At 37.9% G+C, this 25,398-nt stretch overlaps 1 protein-coding gene across 1 annotated transcript in view; it reads left to right on the forward strand.

Annotated features, from left to right (window-relative positions):
* The window catches only part of LOC110459892 (dentin sialophosphoprotein-like), a 53,925-nt gene that overhangs the window by 11,869 nt on the left and 16,658 nt on the right, over positions 1–25,398 (forward strand). Inside the window, exon 2 of the mRNA XM_021512362.1 lies at positions 16,706–16,845. Within this exon, the coding sequence (XP_021368037.1) occupies positions 16,706–16,845 (140 nt within the window). The remainder of the gene's footprint in view (positions 1–16,705; positions 16,846–25,398) is intronic.

Raw genomic sequence — 25,398 nt, forward strand, 5'->3', positions numbered from 1 at the left:
ATCACTGTCGACAGTGTTTACTTGAAGAAACCATGGTCACCTCTCCATATCACTGTAGACAGAGTTTACTTGAGGAGATCACGGTCACCTCTCCATATCAATGTCGAGAGTGTTTACTTGAGGAGACCACGGTCACCACTCCATATCAATGTCGCGGTGTTTACTTGAGGAGACCACGGTCACCTCTCCAAATCTATGTCGACAGTGTTTACTTGAGGAGACCACGGTCACCACTCCATATCAATGTGGACAGTGTTTACTTGCGGAGACCACGGTCAACTTTCCATATCACTGTAGACAGGGTTTACTTGAGGAGACCACGGTCAACTTTCCATATCACTGTAGACAGAGTTTACTTGAGGAGATCACGGTCACCTCTCCATATCAATGTCGAGAGAGTTTACTTGAGGAGACCACGGTCACCACTCCATATCAATGTGGACAGTGTTTACTTGCGGAGACCACGGTCAACTTTCCATATCACTGTAGACAGAGTTTACTTGAGTAGACCACGGTCACCTCTCCATATCAATGTCGAGAGTGTTTACTTGAGGAGACCACGGTCACCACTCCATATCAATGTGGACAGTGTTTACTTGCGGAGACCACGGTCAACTTTCCATATCACTGTAGACAGAGTTTACTTGAGGAGATCACGGTCACCTCTCCATATCAATGTCGAGAGTGTTTACTTGAGGAGACCACGGTCACCACTCCATATCAATGTGGACAGTGTTTACTTGCGGAGACCACGGTCAACTTTCCATATCACTGTAGACAGAGTTTACTTGAGGAGATCACGGTCACCTCTCCATATCAATGTCGAGAGAGTTTACTTGAGGAGACCACGGTCACCACTCCATATCAATGTCGACAGTGTTTACTTGAAGAAACCATGGTCACCTCTCCATATCACTGTAGACAGAGTTGACTTGAGGAGACCACGGTCACCTCTCCATATCCATGTCGACAGTGTTTACTTGAGGAGACCACGGTCACCACTCCATATCAATGTGGACAGTGTTTACTTGCGGAGACCACGGTCAACTTTCCATATCACTGTAGACAGAGTTTACTTGAGGAGACCACGGTCACCACTCCATATCAATGTCGCGGTGTTTACTTGAGGAGACCACGGTCACCTCTTCATATCACTGTAGACAGAGTTGACTTGAGGAGACCACGGTCACCTCTCCATATCAATGTCGACATTGTTTACTTGAGGAGACCACGGTCACCACTCCATATCAATGTGGACAGTGTTTACTTGAGGAGACCACGGTCAACTTTCCATATCAATGTCGACAGTGTTTACTTGAGGAGACCACGGTCACCACTCCATATCAATGTGGACAGTGTTTACTTGAGGAGACCACGGTCAACTTTCCATATCACTGTAGACAGAGTTTACTTGAGGAGACCACGGTCAACTTTCCATATCAATGTCGCCAGTGTTTACTTGAGGAGACCACGTTCACCTCTCCATATCAATGTCGACAGTGCTTACTTGAAGAAACCATGGTCACCTCACCATATCACTGTAGACAGAGTTTAATTGAGGAGACCACGGTCAACTTTCCATATCACTGGAGACAGAGTTTACTTGAGGAGACCACGGTCCCCTCTCCATATCATTGTCGACAGTGTTTACTTGAGGAGCCCACGGTCACCTCTCCATAACAATGTCGACAGTGTTTACTTGAAGTGACCACGGTCACCTCTCCATATCTATGTCGACAGTGTTGACTTGAGGAGACCACGGTCCCCTCTCCATATCATTGTCGACAGTGTTTACTTGAGGAAACCATGGTCACCTCTCCATATCACTGCAGACAGAGTTTACTTGAGGAGACCAAGGTCACCTCTCCATATCAATGTCGACATTGTTTACTTGAGGAGACCACGGTAACCACTCGATATCTATGTGGACAGTGTTTACTTGAGGAGACCATGGTCAACTTTCCATATCACTGTAGACAGAGTTTAATTGAGGAGACCACGGTCAACTTTCCATATCATTGTCGACAGTGTTTACTTGAGGAAACCATGGTCACCTCTCCATATCACTGCAGACAGAGTTTACTTGAGGAGACCAAGGTCACCTCTCCATATCAATGTCGACAGTGGTTACTTGAGGAGACCACGGTCAACTCTCCATATCAATGTCGACAGTGTTTACCTGAGTAGACCACGGTCACCTCTCCATATCTATGTCGACAGTGTTGACTTGAGGAGACCACGGTCACCTGTCCATATCAATGTAGACAGAGTTTACTTGAGGAAACCACGGTCACCTCTCCGTAGCAATGTCGACAGTGTTTACTTGAGAAGGCCACGGTCACCTCTCCACATCAATGTCGACAGTGTTTACTTCAGGAGACCACGGTCACCTCTCCACATCTATGTCGACAGTGTTGACTTGAGGAGACCACGGTCACCTCTCCAGATCAATGTCGACAGTGTTTACTTAAGAAGACCACGGTCACCTCTCCATATCACTGTAGACAGAGTTTACTTGAAGAGACCACGGTCAACTTTCCATATCATTGTCGACAGTGTTTACTTGAGGATACCACGGTCACCACTCCATATCAATGTGGACAGTGTTTACTTGAGGAGACAACGGTCACCTCTCCATATCACTGTAGACAGAGTTTACTTGAGGAGACCAGGGTCACCTCTCCATATCAATGTCTACAGTGTTTACTTGAGGAGACAACGGTCACCTCTCCATATCACTGTCGATAGTGTTTACTTGAGGAGACCACGTTCACCTCTCCATATCAATGTCGAGAGTGTTTACTTGAGGAGACCACGTTCACCTCTCCATATCAATGTCGAGAGTGTTTACTTGAGGAGACAACGGTCACCTCTCCATATCACTGTCGATAGTGTTTACTTGAGGAGACCACGGGCACCTCTCCATGTAGTAATCTGAACATTAATACGTGTTTGTTAGCACAGACTGTTAGTTACATGAACTCAACTTTCCATATCACTGTAGACAGACAGTGTTTACTTGAGGAGACCATGGTCACCTCTCCATATCACTGCAGACAGAGTTTACTTGAGGAGACCACGGTAACCACTCGATATCTATGTGGACAGTGTTTACTTGAGGAGACAACGGTCACCTCTCCATATCACTGTAGACAGAGTTTAATTGAGGAGACCACGGTCAACTTTCCATATCACTGTCGACAGAGTTTACTTGAGGAGACCAGGGTCACCTCTCCATATCAATGTCAACAGTGTTTACTTGAGGAGACCAGGGTCACCTCTCCATATCAATGTCAACAGTGTTTACTTGAGGAGACCACGGTCACCTCTCCATGTAGTAATCTGAACATGAATACGTGTTTGTTAGCACAGACTGTTAGTTACATGAACGTGCTCGAGTACGCTTCGTTTGTGTACATTCGATAAGATAAGTACTTACGATGCAAACGTGTTGTGTAAGAGTATTAGTTTTCGGTAAACATCTCGCGGTTAGTAATGAATGTTTGACCAGCATGCATAGACAAAATAGATAGATAAGAACACGATATCGAGCCAGTGTAAACAACGCACTAAGACACAGCGTGAATAAAACAGTTAATTACTAGTTTGTGTTTCGTACCGTTTTATTGAGGAAAACTTAACACACTTAAGACAGTGTAGCATCTTTCACAGTATAAACACCCTACTGACCAACATAATATTGGACAATGTACCTCATGTTGTGTCAACATTAGGTGTATTATATGCCTCAAGTTGTGTCAACATTATGTGTATAATATGCCTCACGTTATGTCAACATTAGATGTATGATATATTTCAAGTTGTGTCAACATAAGGTGTATACCTCAAACTGTGTCAACATTAGGTGTACACTATATTTCAAATTGTGTCAATAGCAGGTGTATACCTCAAACTGTGTCAACATTAGGTGTACACTATATTTCAAATTGTGTCAATATTAGGTGTATACCTCAAACTGTGACAACATAAGTTGTATAATATAATTCAAGCTGTGTAAACGCAATAGGTACAATATACCTCAAAATGTGTCAACATTATGGTATACACTATACCTCAAGCTGGGTCAACATTAGGTGTACTATTTACCTAAATCTATGTCAACAATAGGTGTATAATATACCCCAAACTGTGTCAACATTAGGTGTATAATATATCCCACGCTGTTTCATACCTTACACTTCCTGAATTAGCAGTAAGTGTTTAGTATATTTCAAATTGTCTGTGTCAGTATTAGGTGAACACTAGTCTTAAATCCCAGTGTCAACATTGAATGTACATAATAACTCACACATCCAACAGCATCAACTTTACGGTATACTTAACACTCCCGTGTAAAATTTTATTGTATGAATGCAAAAAATGTAATGTATCTACGCTGTGTTTCCCATTGTGTTACTGTCGCTTTGGTTTAAACACAGGTACGTACCGTAATATTCTTCACTTGTACTGTTTATTCAAACCTTCCAGCACCTCATTTAAGACTCTGGTCACGCCTATGGTTAGACGTTCGATTGATGACATGTGGCAAATAGTCCTATCGCCATGGTAAGGAATTGTGTGGAATTATATTTACTAACGATGTTCGACGGCCGACCACACACGTGTAAACGTTTTGTGTGTTTTCGCAGCAGATTTAATAAATTTCCGCATCAGTTGCTATGACTTATAACCACAATGCCATCTAGACGTGAATCATTAATTTTCCAGGTGTGCTTTTTTCTATAAAAAGTTTTGCGAACAGTTATGATAATGATTCAGGTTTCACACCTGGGCTAGTAATAACAGATTTGTTAGCTTGACGAGCTTTGGTAAAATTTTCAAAACTCCTGTTTTTCTCATTGCAATAATTGATTATAATAGTTTATATGCAATGACAAATGATTTGTGAATTTCTATACGTGAATATTTTCCATGAAATTAAATTTATATTACTCTAACAGTTGATCATAGTAGATCAATACCAGGTGAATGAGACTATATATACACGAGATTGATTCTCTTCATATCAAACCCTGAAGAAGGAAATGATCCGGAATTGCTCAACCCGTAATGGTGTTTCTTATTATGTGATCCTTCACAGTCATGTCATGAGTAATGAAATCAAAGTATTGGACGATTTTTCATGACTAGATTCTTTTTGGCACACCAAAATATGCCACAGGATGGTGTGTATTTTTAGAACAAAGAGGAATCATCTTCTAATTACGGTAGGTTTTTGTATGAGCAATTTTTATATATATATTCTGTCAGAGGTCTTAAAAAAGGTATTTAAAGGGTTTTAATCATATGAAAATTTATTTGAACAAATTGAATTCCCGGACTAAACATTGAATCCGAATTTAGTGACACCACCGGATTCAATACATATGTAGACTTGATTTAAATACTGGTGTACTACAGATTGGTCGCTTCTTTGGTAACATTAAAAATCAATATTTTTTTGTGTCAAGGGTAACAGTGGATTAAGCACAGATCGTGATTGAGTGGACACTAAATAGTTATTGTGTTCATAGAAACAGTGGGCACTATAAAGTGATTACGTCCGTGTTAAGAGTGAATACCATATAATGGTTGTGTCCATAGTAATACTTGAGAGTATAAAGTGATTATTTCCTCGGTAACAGTGAATACTAAAAGTGGTTATGTCGAATTGTTAAAGTGGATACAATATAGTGATTATCTCCATGGTTACAGTGGATACTATATAGTGATTGTGTCCTTGGTAACAGTGGATACTATATAGTGATTGTGTCCTTGGTAACAGTGGATCATATATAAAAAGTGGTTTCAAAAAGCGGATAAAGCGCAGAACGTCATTTAGTGGATAGTAGCAGTTTAGCAGTGACTATTAGAGTGACTGGGTCAGTGGTGTCCGTTCCAGGAGTGGATACTAGCAGTTGAGCAGTGACTATCAGAGTGATTGGGTCAGTGGTGTCCGTTCTAGGAGTGGATACTAGCAGTTTAGCAGTGACTATTAGAGTGATTGGGTCAGTGGTGTCCGTTCCAGGAGTGGATACTAGCAGTTTAGCAGTGACTATTAGAGTGACTGGGTCAGTGGTGTCCGTTCCAGGAGTGGATACAGTAAAGCTCGTGATTGATTGGATACTATATAGTGCTTGTGTCCATGGTAACGGTAGATATAACAACGAACGTACCTTGTGTTACAGCTGAACCCTTAGTGTCCATAATGACAAAGTTTAGACATCATCTCAGGTCGTCCCTGGTAAGTAGACAGGTACAGTACGATTTACCCTATTTCTATACCTGCCTATATATACCCGTTTTTAAACACACTACCCACGACCTTTGTCAGTATATACTATATAAATATACCAATACCTATATATACAGTACCAATTACCCTTGTCATTAAATAATACCTGTACCTTTATGTAATATACCCGTACTTATAAACACACTACCCACGACCTTTGTCAGTACACTATATATACAGTATCAAATACCCTTGTCATCACATATATACCCTTACCTACATTCTAGTATATAAGTACAACACCGGTGACCATTGCTATATTTCCTATTATTTTACACGTCATGTTTTTTCCACGCGTTTCCCTGCACCACGTGCCTGAACTCAAAATTACACATATACCGTGGTCTTTGTAATACCATACACAGCCCATGAGTCTGTCATAGTTTCATAGTTAGCTGGTTGTTTTAAATAACTTTTGATAAATTTCTATAGATATTTTTATGCTGTGTCTTTTAATGTTTATAGACATTATATTTAGAATAAAACAAAGTGCATAATACAAACCCAGATTTCCCATGGGTTAGTGTCGGCATATATATGCACCCGAGAGAGATTGATATTTGGTTCTGTTTTTGTCATTTTATTTTGAAATTTTATATATGAAGCATGAAGCATCTGTGACTAGATTTATTCGAAAATAAACTATGTTCCTTTTGTTTCCTAGGTTAATTAGCATTGCTCTAGTTGCCATGCTTACTACAGAAAAAGGCCCACGTCAAACATACGCTTGTTTTTCATGTACTCAGATGTGCATTACAAACATTTGTAAAGAGAATTTTTCGAGAACCGTGAACCTTCGTCATTTCTATCTAAAAAAACTTTTATTCACACTTTCTCCACAAGATATCACTCATTCCTCAAGCTAACTTTAATCACGCCTTAAACTTGGCATATTGATCCCTTTTGTCTTAATCTGGCAATGATAAATATTTTGGGCGGCCACATGTAGATTGAATTTGATTGAGGAATATTTCAAAGGCTATTGCTATTTCAAAGGGAACCAGCTATGCGCCACTTCCAGACGATCCGTTTTTCTATTTTCTCATTGAGTTAATATTATACACGCGCTTTGAAATAAAGGAGAACAGATTCTTCACATTAAGATATATGTTATTTATTGCCTTTGAATAATGGGAATTTCAAAAAATGCTCGAATTATGTTTATCCCAAGAAATGCACATTTAAGATACCATATACTCACCTTTTCAACTTCATACCTTCACATTTACCACCATTAAGTCAATAATGATAATCTCACTACCAAACTCTATGACAAATGTGAAGACTAATATGTTTTGTCGCTAACCTTCCTTTCCTCAGTAGTAACATACCAACCTTCTCTGCTTAATAAATCACACAGTGGATTTGCTACTCAAGAGCCTGCTCGAGATATAAAGGTTTATGGCATATATATGGTCCCTGTTGACCAATATACTGCTCAGCTACGGCTTTCTGCCTGAGAGGCTTCACTTCACTTTTAAATATTGTATAGCCGCCAACTTGACTTGCTTTCAAGGTCACCTTGCTTACTTTGTCGTAAATCGTTGCTACCTAGATCATCTCTCGGAAGTTTGCGAGAGAAAATATTCCGAGTAACCCTGTTTCGACCCCAATGTTTTGTATGGTTTATGATGGCTGTGTTATTGTTATGTTGATTAGCTCCTACCAATTACTGTTGTTGTCCTTTGTATTGACGTTGAGATCGGATTTTGTCCTTGTATCATAACGGTCTCGTACATATTCTTTCTTTTGCACTTCACAATTATTGGTTTTCCGATTTAACTATTGCCCTGGCCATTTCTCTTTCCACCGTATTGACCTACACCCATACACTCCCAGTACAACCCTTTGCCTGTTTGATCTGTTGTAAAATGAAACGGCGTTACAATAAAGCATTTCTCTATGGTAAAAGGCTACTGGTATGGCTATATTGTGATTTAGCTAAGATCAACTCGACCATTCTGCTGCTGAAAACAGCAATAATACAATCACGTCCTGTTGTTATATACAGGAAGTTCTTCCTCGCGTCGCAAATATCAGATCCATTTGGTGCACGTAAAAACGATCAAAAGACATTAGTTGTATTATACGATGGTGTGAGACTCTGTAGAAACACTGCCTGACCTTAATGTCTGTACATCACCTAATACAGTGCACCACGTCGGATAATGCACGTGTATACCCAGGACTAAACCCATATTCGTAAGAAAGATGATGAGCAGCTATAAGGTAGGATGTCACTAATTTTTTTCATGTCTGACTTACCAGATATTTTCTGTCTCTGAATTAGTGTATTAAAAGGTTGTAGTATTTTGATTCCATGCTTTTTTTGAGGCCGATTTGTTTTTTTGAAATCCATGTAAAATGTTTCACGGAGCATCGATAACGGTATAACACACACACACACGACCTAAAGTGGCATTCCCCTATATGCATGCAGTTCACGTTTTCCCCTTATCTTAACTCCCACTTTCTTCACATCATTTAAAACAGCGACAATCGCGAGCCTACAGCGGCAGCGATAGCTGTCAATGCGCTGATAGTCCCGCCGGGCGGGAATCCCTTGAATAGCAAGGTCCAGCCGAGAGATCGACGGACTGAGGCAAATCTCCGTTTTCCCTGGCAGTACCACTCACTTAATCCGATTAGAACATGACGAATGTGCAGTGCAGCATGACAACAGGATACATTTGTTGGTCCGAGAGATTCCTCAAATGGTTGTGTACGTCGCGTATCATAGTGGTGAGATACAGGGGTTATATAGGAGTAGGCAGAATTAGTGTCTGAGGACACAACACGATTTATTAGTCATCTTTACTTCTTTCCGAAACAGTAAACAATAATACTCCAATGATTTGCTGTCTTTTTCTCTCTTCTAGTTAACATGTATTTCCCATCGGTTCCTTAATAAAGATAGTTTATTATCAGCCTTGTTAAAACATAGTCATAAATAGTGACCACTCAACAGTTTTACAAATAGTATGAAAATCCTTAAACTCCGATTTTTTGGTTATTTAATCTGTTCTTAAATGTAATAATTATGCTTTTTAAGGTTTAAAAAATTGAAATGAAAAGTGATAATATTATAAACGGGTTTTTCACAATTAACAAAACGTCCTTAAAGGTGATATTGGAATTCGGTATTTGTTCTTTTTTCCCCATACGCTTTACAAATCAAGCAAATGAAAGTTTCTATTCATATTTTGAGGTTAATTGAAAGGAAATCAATGTTAAACAAAGAGGATACAGGAAACTGTCAAATGCTTCAAACCTGAAACGAATTTTGCGATTCAATGAAACATGAAAAGCTTGTAGCATATATATAGTGCTAAATTTGCCCTCTTAGACTCCCTCATATTTTCAACCTTTGCGATACTAGTCGCCGGTTGTATGAACATTAATATAACACACCAACAAACAGCGAATAAGCAGACAACACATAAACAAACAGCAAATAACCAGACGACAACACACAAATAAACAGCGAACAAACAGACACCACACACAAACAGACAGCGAACAAGCAGACAAAACAGGGAACAAGCAGACAACACACACAAACAAACAGGGAACAAACAGACAACGCACACAAACAGACAGCGAACAAGCAGATGACAACACACACAAACAAACAAACAGGGAACAAGCAGACAACACACACAAACAAACAGGGAACAAGCAGACAACACACACAAACAAACAGGGAACAAACAGACACCACACACAAACAGACAGCGAACAAGCAGACAAAACACACAAACAGACAGCGAACAAGCAGATGACAACACACACAAACAAACAAACAGGGAACAAGCAGACAACACACACAAACAGCGAACAAACAAACGGCAACACACACACACACACAGCAAACACGCAGACAACACACACACAAACAACAAACAAGCAGGAGACAACACACATAAACAAACAGAGAACAACCAGACAGCACACACAAACAAACAGCGCACAAACAGGCAACACACTCACACAAACAGCGAACAAACAGACGGCAACACACACACACACACACAGAAAACAAGCAAACAACACACACACAAACAACAAACAAGCAGGTGACAACACACATAAACAAACAGCGAACAACCAGACAGCACACACAAACAAACAGCGAACAAGCAGACAACACACACACACAAACAGCGAACAAGCAGACGGCAACACACACACACACACACACACACACAGCAAACAAGCAGACAACACACACACAAACAACAAACAAGCAGCTGACAACACACATAAACAAACAGCGAACAAGCAGACAACACACACAAACAAACAGCGAACAAGCAGACGGCAACACACACACACACACAGCAAACAAGCAGACTACACACACACAAACAACAAACAAGCAGGTGACAACACACATAAACAAACAGCGAACAACCAGACCGCACACACAAACAAACAGCGAACAAGCAGACGGCAACACACACTAACAAACAGCGAACAAACAGACAACACACACAAACAAACAGCGAACAAACAGACAACACACATAAACAAACAGACGGCAACACACACAAACAAACAGCGAACAAACAGACAACACACAAAAACAAACAGCGAACAAGCAGACTGCAACACACACACACAAACAGCAAATAACCAGACGACAACACACAAATAAACAGCGAACAAACAGACAACACACACAAACAAACAGCAAACAAACAGACAACACACACAAACAGACAGCGAACAAGCAGACAACACACACAAACAAACAGCGAACAAGCACACTGCAACACACACACACACACACACAGCAAACAAGCAGACAACACACACACCAACAACAAACAAGCAGGTGACAACACACATGAACAAACAGCGAACAAGCAGACAACACACAAAAACAAACAGCGAACAAGCAGACAGCACACACAAACAAACAGCGAACAAACAGACGGCAACACACACAAACAAACCGCGAACAAACAGACAACACACAAAAACAAACAGTGAACAAGCAGACTGCAACACACACACACACACACACAGCAAACAAGCAGACAACACACACACAAACAACAAACCAGCAGGTGACAACACACATAAACAAACAGCGAACAAGCAGACAGCACACACAAACAAACAGCGAACAAGCAGACAACACACATAAACAACGAACAAGCAGGTGACAACACACATAAACAAACAGCGAACAAACAGACAACACATACAAACAGACAGCGAACAAGCAGACAAAACACACAAACAAACAGCAAACAAGCAGATGACAACACACACAAACAAACAAACAGAGAACAAGCAGACAACACACACAAACAGCGAACAACCAGACGGCAACACACACAAACAAACAGCGAACAAACAGACAACACATACAAACAGACAGCGAACAAGCAGCCAAAACACACAAACAAACAGCGAACAAGCAGATGACAACCCCCACAAACAAACAAACAGGGAACAAGCAGACAACACACACAAACAGCGAACAAACAGACAACACACACAAACAAACAGCGAACAAGCAGACAACACACATAAACAAACAGCGAACAAACAGACGGCAACACACACTAACAAACAGCGAACAAACAGACAACACACACACACAAACAGCGAACAAGCAGACGGCAACACACACACACACACAGCAAACAAGCAGACAACACACACACAAACAACAAACAAGCAGGTGACAACACACATAAACAAACAGCGAACAAGCAGACAACACACATAAACAACGAACAAGCAGGTGACAACACACACAAACTAACAGCGAACAAACAGACAACACACATAAACAAACAGACAACACACACAAACAAACAGACGGCAACACACACAAACAAACAGCGAACAAGCAGACAGCACACACAAACAAACAGACAACACACACAAACAGCGAACAAACAGACAACACACACAAACAAACAGCGAACAAACAGACAACACACACAAACAAACAGCGAACAAGGACACGGCAACATACACAAACAAACAGCGAACAAACAGACAACACACACAAACAAACAGCGAACAAACAGACAACACACACAAACAAACAAACAAACAGGGAACAAGCAGACAACACACACAAACAGCGAACAAACAGACAACACACACAAACAAACAGCGAACAAACAGACAACACACACAAACAACAAACAAGCAGGTGACAACACACATAAACAAACAGCGAACAAGCAGACAGCACACATAAACAAACAGACAACACACACAAACAAACAGACGGCAACACACACAAATAAACAGCGAACAAGCAGACAGCACACACAAACAAACAGCGAACAAGCAGACAACACACATAAACAACGAACAAGCAGGAGACAACACACATAAACAAACAGCGAACAAGCAGACATCACACATAAACAAACAGCGAACAAACAGACAACACACACAAACAAACAGCGAACAAGCAGACAGCACACACAAACAAACAGCGAACAAGCAGACAACACACATAAACAGCGAACAAGCGGGCAACACACATAAACAACGAACAAGCCGGTGACAACACACATAAACAAACAGCGAACAAACAGACAACACACACAAACAAACAGACAACACACATAAACAAACAGCGAACAAGCAGACAACACACATAAACAAACAGCGAACAAACAGACAACACACATAAACAACGAACAAGCAAACGACACACACAAACGAACAGCGAACAAGCAGACAACACACATAAACAGCGAACAAGCGGGCAACACACATAAACAAACAACGAACAAGCCGGTGACAACACACATACACAGCGAACAAGCAGGCAACACACATAAACAAACAGCGAACAAGCAGGTGACAACACACACATAAACAAACAGCGAACAAGCAGGTGACAACACACATAAATGACGAACAAGCAAACGACAACACACAACAAAAGATATCGAGAAGACACCTTTACAAACACAATAAACAGCAAAGAATATAAAACAAGCAGCAACAAGAAGAAAACAATACTTTCATCGACCAAGGAAAAAAGCCACACTAGAGCTCATTAATCTTCTCCAATATAGAAAGTTAGGAAAGCAATGATATCTTACCAAGCTGCTGTAATTTACTGTTTGAATGATGACAGGCTAATTTGTTACAGCAGGAGTCGTTAAGCTTTCGCACAAACAATATGAGTGATTAACACTGTGTATGACGTACTCGTCACAGTGTGTCTGATGTGTAAGACCTACACAGGAAGCACTTATGGTAAGCCAGGTCTCAATCAAAGATCAAAGTACAATGTATATCCCGTAAATCAGAAAATTATGTAACTTATGTTATAATGTATATATCATAGATGTTATAATAAAATAATTATAATATATCTTTAAATATCATATAAGATTCTTTGTAAAATATAAAGCATTAGAAATCTAATAAAAAAACGTAAGATATCTTGTATAATATAGAAGATATCATATATATCCTGTATCGCAATATTAAATAGAGGACTGACGTTGTCACTTGAGTTAATGTTAAGTTGGCTTGCCATGCGCGATAGTCAAAGAGTGTGTGCTCTTTGAAAGCGTGTCGGCGCTTTTGTGGTTAATTGAGATATTATTTAATTATAAAGTGATAAACAGAAAGCATATAAATTTTACGCTGTACTTACTACTTCTTTCATCAGCGAATTATTAATATTTAATATATTTAATGTATTTTTGATAATATACAACGATTAACTTTTACCATATTCAGTATGGTCTTCGATTTTTGAAATTCAATTTTACAATGCCTTTATCGTTTTACTGTATTAAAGTCCGAGTATTCCCGGACAAAGATAGGAAATTATGATTTGATCGGCTATATACATATTTTTCAATTTTCGAACAAACTAATTTAGACTTTTATTTGTGTACATCGCACGGTATTTGTATTGATAGTCAGAGATAGAGGTTTCTTTTCAAATCCTTTTTTTTCCAAAGATTTGTTTGCGTTTCCCTTCGATGAATCTTTTTGTGAAGTTAAATAATACAGTCTTGTAAAGTAGGTTGAATATATCTCCCACAGTCTTAAAAATTGAGAAAAAAGGTTAAATGGGTAGTCATAGACTTAGGATTTCCATTTATTCGCCGACTATAACTGTTCCAATTTTTGATCAAATAATTTTAAAGGTTTGCTTTAATATAGTTGTGTTTATTTGCTAATTTTGCTTTTTAGATGCGTCCGAAAAAAAGGAAAGGCAGCCGACCTAGTTCACAAAAGGTGACCACGAACATCATTTATACACCTATACCTGAATAATTCTTTGTTATTTTATTTCAGGAATTATACACTCACTACCAGGTTATGGAGGTGATAGCACGTTTGTCAGTTGGAGGTATCTTTAAGAGTGAAGACCTAGCAAATTGACTCTAACTGAGGGACTGATAAATGTGCTATCACCTGAAAAATCAAGGAGATAGTGTTTTATCTTACTGATGTTATTGTAGGGAAGTCCGACTCGTCATGTGCTATCACCCGAAATAGCAAGGAGATAATGTTTTATCTGACTGATGTTATTGTAGGGAAGTTCGACTCGTCTGACGTCCTCACGCCTGTGTCAAATAATAAAATAATTCTGGACATCTCTGCTTTTTTCAATGTTTCTATTTATGTATTCTACCCTAGTTTCATTATGAAATACACTGTAAACAATCCCCGTGTCTATTTTAACACGCATTTGGTGTTGTTGCTGTATTTGTGATGGTAAACATCTAATCCTTGTCCGAAACATCAGAAAACCTGGCAAATCCGCCTTGTTCAACCATCTTTGTAAATGCCAGGCGTGACGTCAGCTTCATTTGTCACAAACCGCACATGTAACGTGAAATCTGATTTGCTGATAGCGTATCCAATGCATTTCAAATAAATTACCAACAAGAAATGAATGCAACAAGCAATTGGTAGTTAAAATAGGTATAAGTCGTCACACAGAAAAACGAGTTTTCAGAGAATGTGGAAAGTGTCGATATGATTTAAACGTCATAGAGGGAGTATTCTTAGTATATTAAACTATATTTGATATTTTCTCAATATCTGGATATTGATAGGCCTATAACTTGATGCGTTAATATATCTCACGTCATCACCTGAATTGTAAATGGAGCAGTCACGGAAAAAGGACACATGTCTACGACAAGTAAACAGAACAGTTCAGTCCTATATATCCATTGTAATGAATAGCGTTGTCATCTTCAGGAAGCTGATCGGATTACTCGTCAAATAAATATGTATTTCTTAGCTTGTACTAATGTGTTTTAAATGAGATATGTCTCAACAGACATGTTAAGTATGTATACTATGTATAAATGTATTCTTAGGAAGCATTTGCCAAGAAAAGAATTGAATATAATTATTGATCCGGCATGGCATCGTATCGACACAATTCTCATTTTTGTTTGATATCTAGTAATTCAAATAATGTCGACTATGCTTATCTACTCAAGAGCACGTTATTTAAAGCTTAGGTCCCAAGCTATGAGTCAACGAGTTTGAGTATTCGTCAGGATCATAGATTGGAACTAGAATGCCAAGGTTCTTTTGGTGACCTGGGGCCTGTTCGTTTACACGGAACAACTGGTTTGTCCGTTTTTAAATGTATCAATTTCGGGTATAAATCCTGGTGGATCTGCATATGTTTACGCAGGACTTGCAATGCTTTGTCAAGGCTCGCCTGAAAGCAGCACCAGATTACTAGGTCCGACCTTATTTGATAAACGAACAACTGTGGTCCGATCGGTTCCTCCGTTTAAACGAAAACGGCTGTGGTGTTAAGTAACGGAGCTGTAGGCAATGGCTTAACTTTCGGCCTTGAAGGCTGCTACAGTATCATTGGTTAATATATGCTTAACTTAAATTATAAAAGTAGTTTCTTTGTGAAAGAAGAATTGCTTTATAAATAATGAGAGTTATCTTGGATTTGTTTGTATTGCACTGCTTATCATCAGATCCTAATTAAGTTTATTTTGTAGAAAATAAACAAAATGATCGATTGTGATGAGATACTTTTCGTTGTGTATTATCTACCAAAACCAAAGCAATTGAAAATTGTCCTTACAAGTTGTGTGTTGGGTATAACAAAGTTGGATGTTTTTGATCCCATGGTCAAGTTATGAAAATCAAAAGGATCAATACATACCAATATCGGTATTGCCTCTATTTCTATATAACGAAAGCTGGAATAGACTTTATATCTCACCTATGCAAATTACATCCGAAATCTATTATCAGAATTCGTCAAATATGTCGGACAATGAACTAATATTTTCAATCTGAATTTTCACAATTGGAATTGTTAGCATACATCAATTGTTGCCTTTTCACTTTTTATGCTAAGTAACAAACTCATTAGCAGAGTGTTGATTGAGATCACCATCTGTTGTTTTATAGAAACTAGCGGCCGGATCCCTGACCTTCGTGAAAGCATACTCCAATGGTCAAGCAAATTCGGCCATAGATGTCCTAGAGCAGGAACTGGAGACAGAAATAGAAAGGGATCGTCAGAATGTCCCCGACACTGCTTTAGCCAGGTACGTCATCACTTACGTCATAGCTTACATAATCGATCACATGATTACCTCTCATAGCACTGCTTTTCTCTATTTGTCATTTTTTATTAAAGTCAAGAAAGATGCAATTATGACGAGAGCAATTTTTATGACAACAATCGCGAGTAATCGTGTTCTGGAGCATCAATTGCCTGAAAACATCCATCATAACATATCTACTTGTTGGCGTGGTGTACCACGTAAGCAGTTTCTATAATATCTGTAGAAATATGTGATGTTGTCCTAAGGTTCATTGTGAAATATTGATCTCATTTATAAAAAGTTTTGTTAAAAACCTAAGGGTGTAAATTATCATTACCATTGTCCCAGCCTTAGTTTACCATTATCTATCTATCAAATAAACGAGAACCTATTTATACTAATCGGTTATATTTACGTGTTGGCACCTCGGAGGAAGGTAAACAAAAACACCAAATCGACCTGCTTTTATATGTCGTCATCACAGATACGCGTATCATCGTCGTTCTTGTTTGTTTGCTAGGTTATCACTGAACGACTTAGCTTACGGTTCTCTTCGATATTCGAAGATCCTATTCCGCTGATAGCGATAATTGACTGTTATTTGACGTCATTGTTAATTTACGTGCGTCATCATGTTCTCTACTTATTTGTTTTGGTAATGGATGACAATAGCCTTGTACAAAGTGCTTACATATAACATCAAAAGTAGAGAGAACCACACATTTATCGGTATATATCATGTTGCTCCTTCTGTTATTTCAACAAGGAAAACCAGACATTGCAAGCTAGATGTTTATACCTTCCTATATATATATATACTATTGGTCATATTTCTTCTCTCCCGTTCTGTTACAGAACACTTTATACCATACACTACTTATGTGATGCAAAATATAGTAATGTTTCATACCTTCACAGTTTAATTAAAATGTTAAGTGAAGTGGTACATGTATACTGTCCCATATTAAAAAAAAATATCACTCTAGTAACGTTTCATATTGTCATTTTATTTTATGTAACAAACTCTATAGTGGGGTTCAAATACTTTATAAACTATAATTTACACTATCATTAACATATTTTTTCTATAATAATGTTGGATGGGATGGCTGTGTCCTAATATGAACAAGTTAGTTTCTATTTTTGTAAAACTGTCTAAAATTATGCTTATCTATCTAAATTAAATTCATTTATGATATTAAGGTCGTGCAGTCAAAAGTATCCATGATCTGTGCATAATATTTGCACATGGAATTTAGGTAATTAGCTTTGGCTGTATAAACAAGGTCATCATGTTAATTGTAGATATTCATTACATTTGCAGCAGAGACTTTGTCGTTGAGGTCTGTGTTATTTGTTTACCTATGCTAATTATCCATTGTTTCTTCTGTTACTTTGTCGATATTTTCATTCCGTAGTAACTTCTTAATTAATAATTTATCAAAATAAGTCTTCAAATTATGGCCACCTAAATGCAGGTAATTTATATACGATTGTCTGTTATTCGTTTTGGTGAAATAAAATGAAAACACATTTTCTGATTTTGATTGAAAACAACCTAAAAAAAAGCTGGATTTGAAGGGTTTTATTTCAATTAAAGTGTAATGATATTGCAACTGTTTTTATCTGAAATGCGTCCCTTTTTGAAAATATCCAAACTGATGATGACTCAATACGAAATCTTATGGAACAATGGATAATCCTTAAAGGCGTTGAGTTTGATTGAGGTTCGTCTTTCACCCATCAAAACAAACGAATCTGATTCTGAATTGTACACTTTTCATAACTGCTTTTAAAAACTTTCTATCAGTTTATTCTGATTGTGCAAACGATTATCGTAAGTTATCATCAGCCTTGGTTGCGAAAGATGCGGCTGTTGGATGCAGACTACCTACTCATACATCAAAATTCTCTGCCAACGTGCATCATTAAACTCCAAAACAAATGATCTCCTCAAAGCAATGATATATTCTGATATCCTATTTGTTTTGCAGATTCTTGGCAACACAAATATTTGAAACAAACACAGCATTTAAACATTATTACGTAATATCGCTTTAAAAGCCAAAGTATATTACGATGAGTTCCTAGAGATGTCGGAATGGCGGATTACATCACCAAAACGACCTTATCGATTTTAAACATCATTTTATAGATGTTAACCATCTCTGTGAGGAAAGACATGAGTCTGTTTTAAAAGATATATAACTAACCAATTTTACTTCGGGTGTTTAACGTTTGTCTTCAATGGTTTCGTTGGTTTGAAGTCATTTCCATTGACAATTTGTTGGTCTGTATGACATTTTCTGTATGTGTGGGCTATCAAATATGTAAATGTTAATTTCTATATAAATAACACTTTCATGGATATTTAAGGATTAAGTTGAATATATTTTTCATGTTATTGAGATATAACACAAAAAAACGGAGTGTACTCTAAATAAACCGCGAAGCGAAGTGAAAATTATAGTTTATAAAGTAGGGTAGTTTCTACTCCTGCTTAACGCTCAGCAATTTAGGAGTAGGACGACTGGTTCGCCCGTTGTCAGTATAATGTGACCGGGTGGGGTGTCCTGCTGAGTGTCTTCGCATACACTACACACATGCATCTTGCACACAGAGGAGGCAATCCTTAAATGACCATAGCTGTTGATAGGACGTTTAACAATACTAAACCAAACCAAACCAAATGATACCCTAACTCAAACTTTTTTTTATCCATGTGCATTATTTATAGTATTTGGCAAAAAAGTTATAAACACTATCGAGTATTTACAATCGCTAATAACAGAGAATCTTCAAAACTGAAGCCCTTGATTGTGTGTATTGCTAGTATATAACGTTAACGTTAATATCATATAGAGCAGATCAGGAGTATTATTTCCTCATGCCCTTTGTTAGAACAAGTTCTTGCATCTTCGATTCATAAATGAACGCATTCCGAACTACGGTTTTGTAATGATTGTATGACTAAAATAGAGCGATGGAAGGGATGCTCTTCTTATGATATAAATCTGATCCAGTACCGTATTTCCTGTTGGTATGACACTTCATCACAGGAAATCAGCAGACTTTGTTGTAAACCGAATCATAAGCAGACAGTATGATTCATGTATTTCAAAATTGTATTTAAATGTCATTTGGTTTAAAGACCACCCCCGTTATATATGATTTGTTAGGAAAACGTAAGCAATATATATATAAAAAAAAAATGTGACTTCTCAACATAAATTGTAAATATTATACGGGTGCTAGAAAGATTGGGTGACGTTTTAGTCCACATTTAGTGTTACTCACGTCTACTCAATGCGCTTAGGCATGTTTTACTTCAAAGTTTGACAGTTACCTAAGTGTTTTAGAAACAACTTTTCAGAGTGTCATTCACTATTCACTATTTGTCAAAAAATTATGGCATTTGTTCTGAGTTATCGTTTCACTTGGGGAGTTGATCGTTCCTTAAAGGGAAAGGGATAGTTAGTCATGTTTCATTGTTTTCACCAGTGAACGTTGACCAGCCTCCTCAAACATCTTCATCGATTGATTGTAATATCGAAAAAGTTTTCTTAATTATAAATCTTTCTTGGCTGGAAAATCTACAACCTAACACTTATCGTAAAATTGAAGATTTAGATACACAAAAAACACATCGAGACAAGATTAAACGTTAGCAGAAAAGTCAGCAAAGTTATTTGATATAAATGTTGCAAATGAAGTGGTTTCCAGCGTTTCCAGACTTACACATCGATATAAATCAAGATCGCTCCTGTCAACGTACTCGGCCGTGAGGTAATGGGATATAAAGTTAGTACAAAAAAGATCCTCGCCAAACGTCTCCGGGTCAGGACGTGGCAGCCATATAAGGAGATCAGTAACATCTCTGTTAGACTTGGCTCCTTGCCAACTTCTATCGTGTACCTACATTACATCATTGGCACGTGACTTTAAAACGGAGGTAAGTGTAGTCCAACTCACACAAGTGATGCGACAACTTCAATTTCCGTTTCATTTTACCAGTTGGCAAGGGGTCCTCACTCGTGACGCGTGGTGAAGTTTATTTCTAAGTTCGTGACACATGATAATGGATGACCAATGGACCAATGTAGACTGAACTTGACCCGCGGGGAATAGTGACATAATTCCTACATATCTTCTAAAATAAATCTGGAATTGACATTGGTATCGAAACAGGAACACGCATGAAGATATTGCAAACTTAATGCATATGGAATTTCAATCAGAGGTATTAAGTTAAGAAATAAGATACATTAGCAAAGCTTTTAACATTGATATATACTGTTGATGATTTGTACATTCAGAACTTAAATTAAACACAAAAGAGCAAAAATGTACCTGCTGTAAGACTCTAAAAAACGACTTGAAAGTTATATTTTTAACGATCGTTATACTTCTTTTTTTAAGTAGTAACATATTTCTTTTGTCAGTATCATTATAGCATTACCTCCTCAGTTATAACATTCCAGCTTCCTCTTGTTAGAAATATTCTAGCTCCCTTCTTCAATAGAAACATACCAGCTTCCTCTTGTTAGAACATTCTAGCTTCCCTCTTCAATTATAACATAGTAGCTTCCTCTTGTCAGAATATTCTAGCTCCCCTCTTCAATTATAACATAGTAGCTTCCTCTTGTTAGAACATTCTAGCTCCCCTCTTCAATTATAACATAGTAGCTTCCTTTGTTAGAACATTTTAGCTCCCCTCTTCAATAAAAACATACCAGCTTCCTCTTGTTAGAACATTCTAGCTCCCCTCTTCAATTATAACATAGTAGCTTCCTTTGTTAGAATATTCTAGCTCCCCTCTTCAATAAAAACATACCAGCTTCCTCTTGTTAGAATATTCTAGCTCCCCTCTTCAATTATAACATAGTAGCTTCCTCTTGTTAGAATATTCTAGCCTTCCCTCTTCAATTATAATATAGTAGCTTCTTCTTGTATTAAATATTCTAGTTCCCCTCTTCAATTATAACATACCAGCTTCCTCTTGTTAAAACATTCTAGCCTTCCCTCTTCAATTATAACATAGTAGCTTCCTCTTGTGAGAATATTCTAGCTCCCCTCTTCAATTATAACATAGTAGCGTCCTCTTGTTAGAACATTCTAGCTCCCCTCTTCAATTATAACATAGTAGCTTCCTTTTGTTAGAACATTCTAGCTCCCCTCTTCACTAGCTTTCTCTTGTTAGAACATTCTAGCTCCCCTCTTCAATTATAACATACCAGCTTCCTCTTGTTAGAACATTCTAGCTCCCCTCTTCAATTATAACATAGTAGCTTCCTCTTGTGTTAAATATTCTAGCCTTCCCTCCTCGGTAGTTAATTACCATCTTTCTGTTGTCAGTAACTCTTTTTTTGTTAACATTCTATCCCTATTCTCAATTGTAACATGCCATTTTCAGCACATGTCTCAGTAACATTACAGCTTTCATTTCATAGTAGTAACATACCTACCAGCCTAAACTCATTGGCAGTAACATACAAGCATCCGTGCCTAAGTAGTGACATGGCAGCTTTCCCTCCTCAGTCGTAATAGTGACATACATATGGACCAGCCTCCTTTCCTCAGTAGTAACATACGAGCTTTCCCTTCACAATAGTTACACAGAAGCCTGTCTCGGAGTGTGGATAGGATCTACCTATACACAATGTAATTGGCTAATCCACAGTAGGCTTCACCTATCACTGAACAATTTTTTTTTTAAACTTTATTTATTTTACAACAATTATGAAACAAGTTATTTCAACTTATATTAATCACTCTTGTTGGCCCGGATGTTAACGCTTGGGGTTCTTAGTGTGGGAGGAAACCGGAGTACCCGGAGAAAACCAACGTGATCGGGCAGGTGACCCCAACCTTTTCACGTCCGATCGGGGAGTCGGAAGGCAAGTGCGCTATCCACTGCGCCACCCGACCACCCAAAACAAGTTCTCCAACGGAGAGCCTTATGTCAACGCTTAACAGTTGTTCCAGCTATTGGTCAGATATAAGGACATCTTCATTATGTTTTGATCATTGGAGACGTTTTCTCCTGGAATTAAATAGGATGACGAGCGCCACCTGTGGTACATGAATTGCTTAGGTTTGATAGAACAACCTGTGTCGTCGACATCTTTTTTAAGGTTTGATTATGTCTTTGATTTTTGGTTGGTGTCTGTTCGTTTCCTGTTATTGTTTTATCGATTTTAAGTTCATTTGTCCTACTAAATCTGTCGGAAGAGTTAGTTGTTCTTTTTATGTTCCTGTGTAAACACGATCACTGCAGTGGACACGTACGAATATCATGCTTTTTATGTATTAGACCAGTACAACACAGCAGATAAAGATGTCCATCTGTCAACAGACTGGTGTATGTATGTACTTACTAAACTTACCGAATGACCAGTCGAACGCCTAATAACTCTAATGCTAGAAAGATGATCACTCTGTTGTAAAGGGGACATTATGGCGAACGGTCAGTTTCTTTGATGGTCGCGCGGGTAGCGCACCTGTTACCAAGAGGATTCACCTTCCCAGCCTCCTGGGTGTTTTCCTGAATACCCCGTTTTCCTCCCCCTGTGTGCTTTCACATGGGCTAACAGGAGTGACTAGTTGATAGATATTGTTTAATAGTTTGGGGATATCGATATACATATTATGTTTATATATGGGTATCAATGAAGCTGGCATATGTTTCAGAAAGATATCGATGTACACATACTGTCTATAGGGGGGTTTCGATATACATATAATGTCTATATGGGAGGATCTCGATGTAGATGCCATAGTTTCTAGTTGGATTTTGATGTGCATATGTTTACTTATGGAGGGACCTCGATGTAGATGTCAGATGTAAGATCCTAATATAGTGTTTATATCGACTGGACAAAAAGCTCCCTATTATCTAGTGTTTGTAAAGAGAAAAGTATTTTGGGTTAGGGTTGTCTTGTTCCATTACAGCGAAAACGATTATTTCGATAAAAAGTTCCTGCCCATAATATGATAACACGGTCAGCGAAACAGTCGGACGATCGTTATCAACACTTGTCATAATTACTGTCTGTATGTAAGGTCACATGACAGCCAGCCGCGCAAGCAGCAATGATATACAAGCTTTATACAGAATCCCTGATATATGGATAACAGTATCGCATGTCGTATACATCTGGTTTGATGTTTCTAAAATGATTTTTTCTCTTTCTGTTCGCTAGCCAACTTTTTTCCTTTCTGTGGTGGAGTGTCTGAGTATTGATACTTGCGGTTAATGAAAGCTGTACATCTGAGCGACTTTGATATATCATTTGTTTTTATACACAACTGGTTATGATGACAATAGATATTTAAAGAAAACGATCCTTTCTTTAATATCAAGTGCCATTTCTGATATAAATGTCAATATCCAAATAGTTGAAATGTATTTATGACCTAAAAATCTGATTTGATCTGTAAATATTTTGTCTGATTTACGATACACTAAAACATATCTTATTGTTCAAAGAAATCAGCCTCAATTGGTGAAAGCTTATTTATATGTACACATATGTAAACGTTCCTTTATCTAGGTATTGTACTCTATCCGTTAATTGGCCTACATTTAGTAACTCTACCCGTTAATTGACCTACATTTAGTAACTATATCAGTAAATTGGCCTAGATATAGTAACTCTATCCGTTAATTGACCTAGATATAGTAACTCTATCCGTTAATTGGTCTACATTTAGTAACTCTATCCGCTAATTGACCTATATTTAGTAACTTAACGTAGATATAGTAACTATATCAGTTAATTGGCCTAGATATAGAAACTCTATCCGTTAATTGACCTAGATATAGTAACTCTATCCGTTAATTGGTCTACATTTAGTAACTCTATCCGTTAATTGACCTATATTTAGTAACTTAACGTAGATATAGTAACATTATCCGTTAATTGACTTAGATATAGTAACTCTTTCCGTTAATTGGCCTACATTTAGTAACTCTATCCGTTAATTGGCCTACATATAGTTACTATATCCGTTAATTAACGTAGATATAGTAACGTTGTCCATTAATTGACCTAGATTTAGCAACTTTATCCGTTAATGGTCTAGTAATATGTGGTACTTCATCTGGCCAACATGCAGTTTGTGTTAGATGAATTTAAACATATTTCCATTCATTGGTGACGGTTTTTTTGTATATTTTATATCTTCCCCCTCTATTTACCGTTACATCATTAAAAACATCGAAAGTAACAATTCGATCACGCATGCTTACATGTATGAGTCATCAAAACACTTCAAAAAATAGAATTATTCAAAAGACAAAAAAAATAAAAAAATGCCATCGATCGTTTGTAAGAAATTTTCAAATATTTGAATTATTTATTTTCAAATATATATAAGATTTATGAGAAATTCCACGTAGTGAATATCTCATTCAACCCATGCCAGACGGTTGATAATGGTCTACAGCTTTATATTTGTCTCTGTTCCTGAAGAAAGCTGCGGAGGTACCTCACTATAACTATGTACACCACAGACGAACACTCCATTCTGATGGCGACACATCCATATTCT

Source organism: Mizuhopecten yessoensis, unplaced genomic scaffold (assembly GCF_002113885.1).
Source record: "Mizuhopecten yessoensis strain PY_sf001 unplaced genomic scaffold, ASM211388v2 scaffold10275, whole genome shotgun sequence".
Lineage (NCBI taxonomy): Eukaryota > Metazoa > Mollusca > Bivalvia > Pectinida > Pectinidae > Mizuhopecten > Mizuhopecten yessoensis.